The 13978-nt window shown below is 42.6% G+C and overlaps 1 protein-coding gene across 1 annotated transcript in view; it reads right to left on the bottom strand.

Moving 5' to 3' along the window:
* Nucleotides 1–1115: 1115 nt before the first annotated feature.
* ARHGEF12 (Rho guanine nucleotide exchange factor 12) overlaps nt 1116–13978 on the bottom strand; it is a 71927-nt gene continuing 59064 nt past the window's right edge. Inside the window, exons 30-41 of the mRNA XM_084301666.1 lie at nt 13424–13524; nt 13094–13171; nt 11607–11682; nt 11028–11195; nt 10434–10521; nt 9485–9574; nt 9257–9333; nt 8653–8880; nt 6304–6789; nt 4313–4629; nt 3496–3568; nt 1116–2881 (exon numbers count right to left, since the gene is read on the bottom strand). Of these exons, the coding sequence (XP_084157792.1) occupies nt 2871–2881; nt 3496–3568; nt 4313–4629; nt 6304–6789; nt 8653–8880; nt 9257–9333; nt 9485–9574; nt 10434–10521; nt 11028–11195; nt 11607–11682; nt 13094–13171; nt 13424–13524 (1793 nt within the window). The 3' untranslated portion in view covers nt 1116–2870. The remainder of the gene's footprint in view (nt 2882–3495; nt 3569–4312; nt 4630–6303; nt 6790–8652; nt 8881–9256; nt 9334–9484; nt 9575–10433; nt 10522–11027; nt 11196–11606; nt 11683–13093; nt 13172–13423; nt 13525–13978) is intronic.

The following is a 13978-nucleotide window of genomic DNA, read 5'->3' as shown; positions in this document are numbered from 1 at the left end:
GTAAGAAGGCCAGGTGAAAACAAAACCCAACCAGGACAGAGCACAGCGTGACGTTTATAGTTTCCATACAACCGGGTTCAAATGGGCTGCTCCTCTCTAACACTCCTGAAAGCAACACGTTGCCTGTGTCACCCACCCCAAAGGCTCCTCTGCCATCACCACCAGCCTAGCAGAAAGTGAGGCTGTTTCCCCTTCTACATCCCAAGAGGAGACAGGGACAGATCCGCACCTCACCTCCTCCTGGCCCACATCCATTAGGGGATGGTGGAGAACTTCACTCCAGCAGCTCCAGAGGCAGAAACGCTAGGATGAGATGGCAAAATGAATGCTCTGCATTCCCAGCTTGCTTTTTCACTGCCGTTACACCCTCAGGGATGAGACACCACAGCGGTGGATGATGCTACAAAATGCTTCAGCAGAAGTGGAAAAGTCAGAGGCTGCGTGGGCGATCGCCCCTCCACGACCCATCTGAGCACCCTTAAAATTCATGCAACCTGGAGGAAGGAGAGAGCCACGGATTTTGGCTTCAGTTACAAGGGAAGAGTAGTGAGCAACCAGGCCTCCGCAGGTCCTGGCCTTGCTGGTTTTCAGTGGAGTCTTGAAAAGCCAGAGCAAGCTGTTTAATTTGGTTTGATGATGACTTTCAATCAAGCATGGGAGCCTGCTGGAAAGCTTTTAGACAGCTAAGGTCATAACAACCGCTCCCATTTCTGGAGTGTGTAAACCCAGACCAGCATCGTGCCAACTGACCAAGGGGATTTGAGGGTGGGGAGAACACGAGTCCTTGTCTATAGGGGGAAAAAAAAGGGCTTTGAACACCAAGTCTGGCTACAGCCCAGCTCTTTTTCTGGCAGGATCAGGTAAAAAGATGCCACATCAGCAGAAAGCAGCATTCTACTTTGGGGGCTTATCAGAGGAAGTCTAAATGCTTATAACCAAAGGAACTGGAGGGCTGAAGGTGAGGGGGGAGGTCCCACCAGGTAAGAAAGGAAGCGCTCGGCTAATACTGACAGTATATTCATGCAGGTGCAGCAGGACAGGCCTTAGTGGGTCCCAAGGAAGAAGCAGCTCCTGCCAGCATGGAAGAGAACACTTTGGCTTGTGTTGGCAGTGTAATGCTCCTGCTGGTGAAAAATGACACTTTGTGCAATTGGTTCTTTAAAAAAAAAAAAAAAAAAAGAGAGAAAACGCCTCCCTGCTCTGCAAGGGCTTACGGCTCCATCGTACGATCAGGTCCCAAATCCTTTCTTGCTCAACCTCCATCCATCTTTTCATGAATTTATCCCTCACATTATTTCTAACTGGAAGAACAAGAACCGTGTGTTTTTTTTCCAGCATGAGTAAAAAAAAAAAAAAAGGAGAGCTCTGATTCTTTGCCAATAGCTGAAGAGAAACCATTTGTTTTAATGGAGCAGGGAGTGTGATCTTTACGCTGACCAAAGGCAGATTCTCAGCACTTCACGATCCACGCAATCGCAGCTGCTATTGCAGTTCTGATGTGTTAATGGGATTTACTGGTCTGTGGCACTGGGGACACAGCTTGAACCACCCTGTGCCAAGCAGGTGCCTGCCCTAGGGCCAACTCCAGAGCAGAGGCACAGCGAGCTTAGGCTGTCCAGCATTAGCTCTGCTGGTAGGCTGGTATTTACCATCTTGTTCCCAGACTGGAAGGAATTACAACAGCAAAACCCATCAGAACAGGCCTAAGGAAGTACTAGAGAGCTGTTTCAGCCTTCTTTGCTTTGCACATCTCTGTTTCACTTAGAACGCATTGGCACAAATCAGTGTTTAAAAAAAAAAAAATAAAGTAAAAAAAAAAATAACACCCCAAGCCCTCAGCAAGACATACTTTCAGGTACTAAAATTTACTGGCCCTATAATCAGCAGTACCTGTGGCTAACTCAAATGGCAGCCCTTATTCATTCAGTAGTGAATCAGGGGCAGAGACCCATCTGCCCCACATCTTTGAAACACTTCTGGGTTTGCATTTTTTCTTTTTGATCCAGAGAAGAGTTACAAAAGTGCTGCAGGTCCAAGTATTTTTATCACTTTACAAAGGAGACAATGATCAAAGCCAACAAAGTCAAGAAAAAAATTAAACCTATCTTTCTCCTCTCCCAGCCTAATCTTGCATGTCAACAAAGGAGACCTCTAATGGGAGAGGGGGGAAAAAAAGTTTGCCCAAGTGCCTGGCTATTTAGTGCATGGAAAATTCTTGTTACACGCTTGGTGACATGAGTGTTTCCCATGCAGTTTTTTAATATAGATAGTTCCAGCCACAAGTCATCCTAACACCTTCATAAGTAGCTCTTCGCATGGCAGTTTGATTGCCAGCAGGGAGTGCAGAGTCCAGTCCAGTGAAGTAAAGATACACCTGCACACAGGCACACCCTCTCCCCTCAGACCTGACCTGGTTCAGGAGCAGTGGGAGGCAGGGTGTACTGCATGCAAAGGGCTAGAACTGTCACTACCCAATTAAAATAGAACAAAAAAAAAAAAAAAAGGCAGATTAAAAAATTAAAATGTGCTTTTGATACACGGAATGAAGTCAAATAAATACATTGATTTTTTTTTTAAATGTCTAAATACATTTTTATATCCTACACCCAAAGCTCTGTACATTTGGTTTGGTTTTTCTTTCTGAAAAATGAATTTCTGGTAGCAAGGAGAGGAGGAGTAGAATAGAACAGGCTCCCTCACTGACAAGATAGTGCAGATGCTCCACAGGAAAAGCACCCATGCCCACTTCGCTAGAGTATGGTTCACGTTTGGATGGTCCGAACCCTCTTGTCTCAGAGTCCACACGGCAGACAATAGGTGCTGGGTCCTGATACTCTTCATCCAATCTTCAGCCACTCCTGAAAATATGACTAGCTCTTCTCTGATGGAGGGGAAAGAAAAAAAAAAAAAGGGGTGGTGATGAGAGAGGGAGAGGGTGCAATGAGAGATGAATGCCTAACATTTCTGAACACTGGTACTAACAGAGAAAGCATGCTAATGTGAGAGAGAGCACATTTAACCTGAAGACCTTTGTTAGTAATCCCAGCAATTGCATCTTGAGGATGCCTAAGGCAAATTTAAAAAGGCCCATGACAGCTGCTTTACACAGTATCAGAGACACCCCAGAGAAAGAAAGGACAGATTGGAATCATTTTACATGCTCAAAAATCTTCGTTTGGGACTTTACACCAATCTAGCCTTCTTTGAAGTAGAAGTTGTACGTCCTTAGATGTCAGTCTTTGGCAGGTAGGGGTGAGATAGCTCACAAACAACCTTTTCAGAGGAAGGAACAAACTCCTCTGCACACGTGAATCTCAGTGGATTCAACTGACCTTTCTTGGAATCAGCACAGCCTCAGCCCTGTGAGAGATGCTGAAGCAGATGAAACTCTTTCTGTGTGTGTGTGAAACGTTAAAAATTGACTTTGTGCTCTTTGGTTAATGCCTGATGCCAACGTGGTGTATGCTACTGAGTGCAGAAGGTGTGCTTGCGTACCTGAGTGCTCTCCTGTGGAGGCTGATCCAGCCAGCCCTTGGCGACGGAGGATGATGTAGTCTTCCTCAACCTCCTAACAACAAATGAACAAACAAAAAAAAAGAACACCGAAAGTCAAGTGGCTTTTTCTCCTTTATCAAGCGAACAAAGAGGGCTTCAAATGGGAAAAGATAAGTTGCACTGCGGGTGACTGGAATCAGCCATGATGGTACTGTGACCCACAATGGATCTCAACTCCTGTAGCAGCACCTTTATTAGGCCTTCCATTCCCATTCAATATTCTACCTCTTCCTCAGATTTCAGTTAGATTGTCTGGCTGTTGACTTAACACGTCAGTACAGCAATTGTTGTGATGGATGGACAAGCCCCAGTACATACAAAAAAATATTTTGGATATAGTAAGCTTGAAAACTTTGTTATTCCCCTCCTGCAACTTACCACCTTCTTTTAACCTTAGCAGCAGCACGCGACAGATTCAGCAAGCCTTTGTGTGTCGGTAAGTCATGTTCATTACATTAGTGGTCCCTTCAAAACTCCACTGCTGCAGAAATGCAGTTTTGTCCTACCCCTGAGGAATCTCTCCAAATGCAAAGTAATATACATACCTCCTGCCTCTACAGCTCCTAGTTTCTTGTAACCCCACAATGTAATGCAAGCAAAATGGCACCGAGTTTCTCCTTCAAAAGCTTCCAGAGCCAAACACAGAAAAAGACGTGACTGCCTGCCTTCCTCCACAAAATTATATTCAAGCTCTTTTCTAAAACACAATCTAAGGAATACGAAAACTCTTCATACTGCAAATGGAAACATACGATACCTTTAACTTTTCAAGGTTGTTCTCTATCTTCTGAATATACTGCATCATCTGCACACGCGACTCTAAAGACAAGAAGTGAGGGCTTGCTACAACTGAGCAGGACTCTTCCACTCCCCCCCAGCGTGAGACCAGCATCTCCTCGGCAAACGGGGAGCTTCCTCCATCCGACTGCGTGTCCCGTGGGGAAAGAGGCTGCTGCTGGGCAGAGTCCAAAGAGGTGTGGCCACCTGCAGTGCACTGGAGAACTAGAGATGATACCTCCTCATCCGTGGAGCTCTCCTGCACTGTTCCATATCCATCAAGGATCAAATAATTTCCTGTTAAGAGAACAGATTTTTATGAACACCTCAGTTCCATAATCACCGAGAACCACTGACCTGTAGACAGTTTAAGCAGACTTTAAGAAGGATAAGTGGTGAAAGGCCCATCTCTTGAGGCATTTTAAAATGGATAAGAAAAAGCATTTGTGAACACTACACAGAATAGCGATTATATTAGACCAGACTAGCTTGGTTCTGAATGGGACTTTAGAGATCAAGGCTGCTTTTTGGACTGCAGTTTGAGAGTTACGTGATTAGATGAGCTAATTGCTTTCCCTCCTGTTTTTCCAAACTCTCTGTTTCCAATATAATGTCTGAAAAACCTGCACTTAATGCTAATGGTACCCACAAACCAGGCTGCTAGATTTGGAGCCTACACTTACTGGTTACAGTACTGAGCATCCCCTTAGATGGGTTAGCTTCAACATTTAGCCTGCTGAAGATAATTAAAAAAACAAAGCAATTACAGATAGAAACGCACTCACAACTGCACCTACTAATAGCATTACATTGAATAACTTCTCTACAATATTACAGCAAAGCCAGCATGTGGAAGCAGAACTGACTGAAAACAGGTCAATCTAATTTTGATGTCCCTGTACAGTTAAGAAAGTAAACAGCATAAGTGGTGACAAGTAAATTAGATCCTTCAAGTTGTTGGCTCAGTTTTAATAATTTAAAATGTTTCCATAATTCAGGGAAACACAAATACATACTTGGAAGGCAGCATTTGGACAGTCACAAATTGGCTTATTTATTGGCTCATGATAGAATCCATAAATTCATATCCACAGATAAGAAATTTCAAGACTAACAGTCCTGTAGAATCTACCAGCTAGTACCTACTTCTGTTACAACATGCACAAGATACACCTCAACTTGTGTGCTAAATTTAGTGCAGGGTCACCACTCGGGCTGATCAAAATCACAGGACTTTCCAAACACAAAGTGAGCAAAGTCCCATGAAGGTGCTTACAGCTGCTGCCTTGGAGCTAGTTTTCTGCTGAGTTAACAGCTCTACAACCTTCTTGAAGGGTAGAAGAGAGATGCTTTGAGATGCCGCTCAGGTAACTGCCAAATATAGCAAATGTAATAATAATAGAAATAATGATAAGCTTTTAAGAGCTTCAGACTGAGGGTGAGGTCGCTGGAGACAATTACAATGCAAAGCTAAACTCCAAGTTTCTTTTCTGAAGCTCAGTCAGGAGAACCCAACACAATAGCTACAAAAAATAGCATGAGTCATGGGGGCTCTGTGTGCAGGGACTAAGGCAGGGCTTTGCCTTCAGGGACAGTATTTTCCCTATAGGGCCCAACAGTCAGCAGGGATACAACATGGTCCAGTGGTGCCCACAGCAATCGAGAGCTTGCACTGTGCCCATAAGCTCTGTAAATACAGTTTGTCACCATGTATTAACTCCACAGGATTTTAGTTTCTTCTTTCATGAAACAGAAAAAATCATTAGGTACAGCCCTTTTCAGGGCTAGAATAACTGCCAGGGACTAGAGAACTACCTTTAAATAAATGTCCTAAACTATATCAGCAGGAGAAGCATCACCATGAAAACGTTCTGTGGTTTTCTTTAGTATTTCCTATTTAAAATTGAACTCAGGTCTCTAATGTCAAATCTGGACAGCCTATCATTCAACGAGGGAATGAAATATGCTCACCTGAGATCCGTATTTGCACATCCTCCTCTTCCTTCCTTTCCATTAGTTCACTTTCAGATGGATTTTCATCACTGTGAGCTTCTCGAGCGTCAAAAAAATGCTCCCCGCTCTCATCAGCACCCACCCCTTCCAGCTCTGCGGTTGAGATCTCCAGATTCATACTCATGCGGTCTATTGCTGAGTTACTACTCGATCTGGGGTCTCTCCCTATCAGCTGCATGGCATCCCCTGAAGCTGGTGATTCAGCTGAAGTCCGGAGGCCATAACTAGCTGTGGATTCATGAGTTTCGGTTCTTGGAAGCATGCGGTCTGTTCCAGGCTGGTGGAATTTGTTATCGTCAGAGTGCTGTAGTCCAAGCTCACTTCCACTCTCCGTCTGGGCTTCTTGAGAGACGGTCCTAAACCTGGGAAAGCGCTGCCGGTCTTCAAGGGTCCCCTTCTCAGAAAAGCCAAGCTGCTGTACCAACAGTTTTTTCAGCAAGTCCACTGCAAGTAGAGATAATGTTGGAGAAGCTTCACGGACCATAATCTCCCTAACAATGATTAAACTAGACAAAAAGGCCAAGCAGAGAGATCTCAGAGCAGCCAGCCCTCTCATTGTTCATGGTAGAAAAGATGGGTAAAAATAAATTAGAGGTCTGAAGCATTGTATCAATACCTTATTCCATATCTCATCTTAGAAGTAAAGGCAAAAACAGCAGTACAAGTTCCATCTTGCTTAGGAGAAACAGAGAAATCATCTACTGAAATTACCCAGCAAGTGAATCGTAGTGCAGGTGAGTGCCCGGGTGTTACCTGCCCCTAAATGAACTAAAAAGCAATAGCACTAACAGGGGATTCCCACCTTAGAAATCAGCATATTGAGAACATGCCACCCAACGTCAAATAACAGATCAAAACATAGAAGACACTTTCTCTAAAATTTCATCTAAATTTATGCTTATTTGAACTTCAACCCACATTCCTTTAGCTCTCAAATTAACCCAGCCAAACACTTCATAATAAGTACACATCGTTCAAAACAGAAATATGGTGCTGCCAAGAGCCTAAGTACACTGCTCGTTCTCACCACACTAAGCTCACCCAGTAAAAGCTGTGAGTTCACACAACACAACAGCCTAAGAGGAAGGCTCTTGTCAAAACGTGAGTGACCCACAGCTGCTGCTAGAGGGCTGCTCTAAGAAGCCTGAGCAATTATGAGATGCGAGGTCACTAATACCATCTTTACACACTTCTCTTACTAATAAGGTTCTCTATCACCTGCCTCTAAGAATACCTCCTAAGAACATTTGTACAGCACTCAGAATTAGAAGAGGGCTTTGAATCCTATAAAAAGGAGAAGCACAAATGGATCAAAAGATCCGAGGTAAACTATTAGGTTGCAGAAGACTGTCATTACTTGTAAAAAGAGAGAGGGAGAAAAGGGAATTGGGGCCAAGGATATGAATGCTCTGCATTTTAGTAACAGCAAATGATCCACAGAGAAGCAATACAGTCTATTCCCTTCAAGTACAATTCAGGGACTTTACGTCCATTTCAAAGGTGCCAGGGAGAGAGATAGGAATTAATGAATTCATTCAAATTTTAGGAAGTTGTATTTAGAAAATCAAGGAACTGGAATGCTGAATCTGATCAGGTAGGTTGCGGAGCCCTGCATCCTTCCTGTGAAAGGTGTACCACCAAACAGAGGAAACACTTAAAAATCTAAAACCAATCTTACAGAATTATCTGTCCATTGGGAAAAATTCCTTTCAGTACACACAAGTGTCAATCTAATTATACCCAAACAGCTTCCAGACTCTCAGAAGATCTGAACCTAGACTTTGTTAAGCTTGTGTAAAATATCCAACTTCATTTGCATGATTTTGAAAAAAAAAAAAAAAAAAAAAAACACAAAGAAAAGCCAAATCATATTCTGCAACTCATGCAACTTCTCCTACTCCTCTGGTGCTCTGAATGTTAAGTCCACCGGCTAACTGCATCGTCTCTTAAAAAAACTGCTGACTAGCCGTGACACTTTACAGCACTGCACAAAGCTCTGCAATGTGATTTTGTCATCAAAGCACTTCCTGGGCAGTAAGTAACAATTCATTACTACCCGCATTTTATACACGGGAAAACCACAGCAAAACAATAAGATACCTGCATCCAAATGGCCCAGCATATGAATTTTGAACTCAGAATTCCTTCGTGTCAGATCCACTTTGGTTTGCTACGCTGTGCTACAGCACAGAGAAATTTTTTATTTAATAGAAGTGGGCATTATTTTAGCTTGCTGATTCCAAAGGTTGACCTAACAATCTCCACCTCCAAACCACATGCTTCCAGATGCTGCTCCACGATACTTACAGTTCCTTAAGGCATCCAATGCCCACTGCCCTCCTGATACCGACGGTAAATCGGTGGCTGCGTGTTCATAACATGTAGAAGTATCTTTAAGCGTCAGGTCTGCCTGCTGCACTTTATCAAACTGTCTTTCTGTCACAAGAAGGCTTTCTACCTCCGACTTTTCGGACATGGTGGGCGAAGAAGTCTGAGCATTCAGTATCAAGGAAGAGTCTAGGCCCAAATCTTTGTCTAGTAAATAGAAAACATACATTCGGGTTAAGCAACTATGGCAAATATGATGTTAAACTGCAGAAAATTCTGCTTCAAATTAACTTTTTCACTGTGCTTCTGAAAACACTGAAAAATACAGAGCATGGGCTTGGTAAAACGCTGATTTGTTCCTGGGGAAAAAGGATTCTTACTCAGCAATTTATAAAAGAGATGGAAATACTAAGAGGGATGTTTCCAAGACGTTCAGTATCACTTCTCCACATGACTCATAAAGAAACTACTCCTTTCCAGAAAAACGTCGATGCTACCAAAATTGCCCCAAGACACAAGGAATATGGCTTTGTTCTCTATGTAGCAAATTTATGGACACCTTTTACTTGGCCCACTGTTTTACCTGGACTTTGCAGACTACTGGCAGGAATGTCATGCTGCTCTTTGAGCTTCTGCTGCTCCTCTTCTTCACGCTCTTCTCTGCAGGGAGGAAGGTATGAACACCAGCTTTTAGTCACCTGTATCTTAATTACTGCATGACAAGCAGAGCTCTGGCTGACAATCTTTGAGTAAAAGAGGGGTTACCAGAAAAAGAACACCAGCCCTTTCTCCTCCAGCTATTTTTACTTACTCGCCAGGTCCCGACTGCGGTAATGGAATCACTCTTCTGGTGCTCTCCATTTTCACAGTCCCTGCCATCTGAGCTATAAGGTCCTGCCACCTGTATAAACATATCAAATAAAAATATGCAAGATGTGAAGCACAACGAATATTGCTCCATTCAACAGTTTTTAAATCCAGCTAATATCATCACTGCTTTTCTTATCAACAGAAACGCCTAATCCTGTTGCATTGTTGCATTAGTTTTTTTAATCCTGTTACAGTCAGTGCCTCAGTAATACCTTGCAGCCACAAGTGAAACACCGCAGCTTAATGCTCACCTCACCAGGATACTGCTCAGCCAAAGGAAATGAATGACAGGACCTTAGCAGGAGCCATCAAGTGAAGCAGTTATATTTATATATAAATACATATGAAAGCATTCAGTAACCTTTCACACAGAATTGAATAGTTTAATATGTGACACACTACAGCAGTTGCTACGTATCACACAAGTCTATTCCCTGCTTATGGATTGGAAGAAAAGCACTTGTACCAGAGAGGAAAAAGTGCAGGGAGGGCCTCACATGCAGGGACTGTGGATGCTGATGATGCCAGTATCAAACTCTGCAAAACTAAAAAGCAGTTCTGCAGGAAGATGCAGGATGATTTCAGTGATTTATCTGCCAGTCAGTCACAGAAGAACAGAATTGCAAGGGTATGATTTTTTGTTTTATACATATCGGTATATATAAACACACTCATTTATGTGTATACACCCTCTCCCTGCTTTTTAGAAGCTGGGAGATACTATGCTTGGATACACCCCATGGAGGTAAACAGTTATGTTTTCAGCTAAGCTTAGATAAGGAGCTCAGGTAATTCATGGACACCTGCAGAGTTACTACACACAAGCAGATGTAAAAGTTCTCTCAAGTGCAACAAATCACACAGCAGATGGAACCGAACCAATTACTTACACATTCTTCTCTGAAACCGTCTGTGCCACCAGTTCATAAATATGAGCGCCATTTTCTGACATGGAGATGACGAAGAAAGCTTTGTTATCTGGAGCAACACAGGGAGGGAGGAATTTAATTAGATGCTTTGTTCTGCACAGCTTTCTGAAAATTCCTAGAACTGGACATAACCCCAACCAGAAGCAGTGAAAGAAGAGTTCATGAAATAAACCTATAATGCTGTCATATACAAAGATAGATCTTTCTCTGTCCAGGAGATTTGTCTGTTAGTTCAAACTGCTTTGAGATGCATTTTTCCCCTCTGTTCTCTCATAATGATTTGCATTTCTAGAGTACCTTTCATCTAATAAAATCAGACTACTTTATCTTAGAGGTCTATTTATAACTCAAGCTGTGCCTAAAAAGGTTATTAACGATGCAGAGAAGTTAAACAGCTCATACAGCATTACAGAGCAAGACGTTGGACAACCAAGAATTAAGCCTACGCATTTCTCCATGTTCTGCTGTGGAACTCTAGACAAAACCAACTGTCCTCAACTGATCTAATCTTCATTTTAGGCTTCCTCCTTTGCTTTCCCTATTGGTTACACTGACCTGTTGCCACCTGACGAACCAGAACAGTGTTCAGCTTGATGATAGGACTGAAGGTGTGTTTGCTATCAGCTGTTGATGCCAAGATTTTACTGTGACACTTCAAGACCAGTTTATCATCCTGTTTCTGCAGCAGCACCAGGATGTCCTCCAGGAGCAGAGTGTAGAGATCTGCACAGAGTGCAAAAGAACCCAGAATGAGTTAAAGATTCGTGGTTTTCTATCACACCCCTGCAGAAAGAAAAAGGCTGCATTTTTGATTACTCATGCAGAGGCAGTAATCAGTGCTATGCCATTCTAGGCAAAGCTTGCAAATCTTCCTCATCAAAACTAGAGCAGAGAGCTACAGATGGGATTGGATCATCTCACGACTGACTGCTGTGTCCCTGCATGGCCTTAATGATACTCCAGCACATTTCAGAATTGACAAGAATAATTTAATCAGCTCTGAGAAACACATACACATTATTATAGGTGGCAGTACAAATCCTAATTGGAAACTGCATAAATGCTTTCTCTCTCCCTCCCTCTCGGCAAACACATACAAACCCAACTCCACATCAGCTGAGGAACGGGACTCACCAATCGTTTTGTCGCGATTAACCTTCCAAGTTAGAGGTCCTTCATGAAGCATTTTTCTCTTTGTTAGATCCAAGTTCTGTCAGCAAAAGAAAGGAAAAAAAAAAATAGCACTATGAAATTGCTACAGAATCAAGGAACGGTAAAGCATGGGAATTTCAGAAGGAAAGCTACAGATAGGCACTCCAGTGTGGAAGTGAGCAGCTAAGCCTAGTATGGAAAAAGAAAGGTGGATCAGGACTAAGGTATGCTTGTAAACCAAAATCTTGTGAGAGATGTTTGTTGTCATTCTTCCTCACTCACTGCTCTTTTGCAGATACTGGGGGTGCCAAGTCAAGCTCCTAATGCATTAGGTTGCCCTCTGGTTTCTAGGAGTTTTTCCAATATCCCATACAAAGTTTGCAGTTCTAGTATTATAACAGGTTAATGCTTCAGCACTCTATTTGCAAGTCAAGTATGCCTACAAATGACACACTGATATAAAAATCATTCCAATGATCTGATGGACTTTATAATGTCAATGGATTCTTCAGACATTTCAGTGCTTGTGACATTTAGATCTGCAGGCAAGAAGAAGTGACAATTTTCACAAGTCATCCCTTCCAAGTCTCAGAGTCTACAATCAATAACAGCAAGATTTCGTAACTGCCAGTAAGTTCTTCATTTCCTAACTAAATGCTTGCAAGTTTATTTGTGGAAGACTACATAATACAGTTTTACAGAGAAGTCTTCATATAAAAATGTCTTTGGATACACGCTGACTTTGGGAAAGATAGGGGAGTGATAAATAAACAACACAGAATCTATGCATGAGACAGACATAGATAGTGGTCAGAATGAAATGGGGTTAAAGTATCAAAACATCACCATCCATCTGAAACATGAAAACTTCCTAGAGTTAATTTTCCTCTGAGGGTGTTTTTGCCCATTCCATTTATCAGCAGTTGACACCAAGCAACCAGCTTTATTAATGTAACTGCAAGAATTTGCAGGAGCCACAGTACTTGTAGCAATGGACTTAGGCTTTTACTTGGCTATACCTGTGGATCTCCTATGCTCATCAGCACCTGTATCAGCTCTTCTTTTAAAGCCTAAACTAATGGCTCCCTGAGGCCGTCCCATTTTCAACAGCACAACTAAGACATGATTACGTGACAGGCATACCCACTCTAAGATTTACCATCCACTAAGTAGCTCCTATGTGATACAGAAGTGCATTAACTTGCAGGCCCTTAACATTTATCTCACACAACTTACAAGCTCTATCAGCTCTTCTATATGCAGAACCATGTTGTTACATCCACAGAGATCTTCAGGAAGACAGCAAAACTCAAGTTTCTGAACCTAATTACTTTAACTTTTGTACAGAAATGTATATGCCAAAGGCCATTTGATTGTACATCAGAAGACTGCAGTAGAAAGAGCCACAGATTGAACAACAGCGTTGCAATAATGGTGCACCGAGCAATTACTTCAGTGTCGTGACTTACCCTGAACTCATCCATCATGGGATCCTCAGACTGCTTCAAGTAGGAGAGGTCAAGACGACGCTGATAATCTTCCAAATGCTGAAAAAAATGCATTGGTCACTTTGATAAGCGAAACTCTCTACTAGAGTCAGAGAGCAAGCAATCATGAATACTTCTAGGTTCACAAAGGCCTGGGACTCCTGCTCTCACAGGAACACGTGGGCCACAAAGCACCTTTAAGCACAATATACAGTCACTAGCACAGAGACTCTAGCCATCTTAAGCAGCCTTTTTCCCTTCACCTGTCTCTCTTCTCCCCAGCCCTTGATGCTCACTCCGTTCACCTCCTACCTGCTTGTTCTCAGATTCCTTGACAGCCTGGTTCACGTGGTTCAGAACCTGACGACAATGATCTGCAGCTTTCTTCACTTTCTCTTTCTCTTCAGGCAGTTCTGTAAGAGGACAAGGAAATACAGTAACATTCTCCGATAAAGGATGAAAAGGCCACAAATCTAGCACAGTTTGCCGTCCAAAAATTTGAGAAAGGGAACTCAGATCTGCAGAACACCCTATCAATAAAAGCACTCCATTTCAAAGGTGAAATGATGGGAGAGAATTCCATCTGCCCTACTCTGATGATGACCACGGACAGCCCAGACTGCACTTTTTTCTTTCTTTTTTTAAAGGGCTTACGACAACTGTTCACTGCACAAACATGAATCAGTAAAGTATTCTGAGTAACACAAAAAGTTTACTAAGACTCCACTGGGGTACAAAGAGAGCACTTAGAGTCTCACACAGACAGCTAGTCAAAGTCCCAGCTTTGACTAGCAAAAACAGCAAGTGACCAGTGGCTTCTGCATTAATTCTTTATTTATTTACACTGGAAGAGAGAAACAAAGATAA

Source organism: Netta rufina (assembly GCF_964035555.1).
Source record: "Netta rufina genome assembly, chromosome: 25".
Classification (NCBI taxonomy): domain Eukaryota; kingdom Metazoa; phylum Chordata; class Aves; order Anseriformes; family Anatidae; genus Netta; species Netta rufina.
This window is presented reverse-complemented; position numbering and strand designations above follow the sequence as displayed.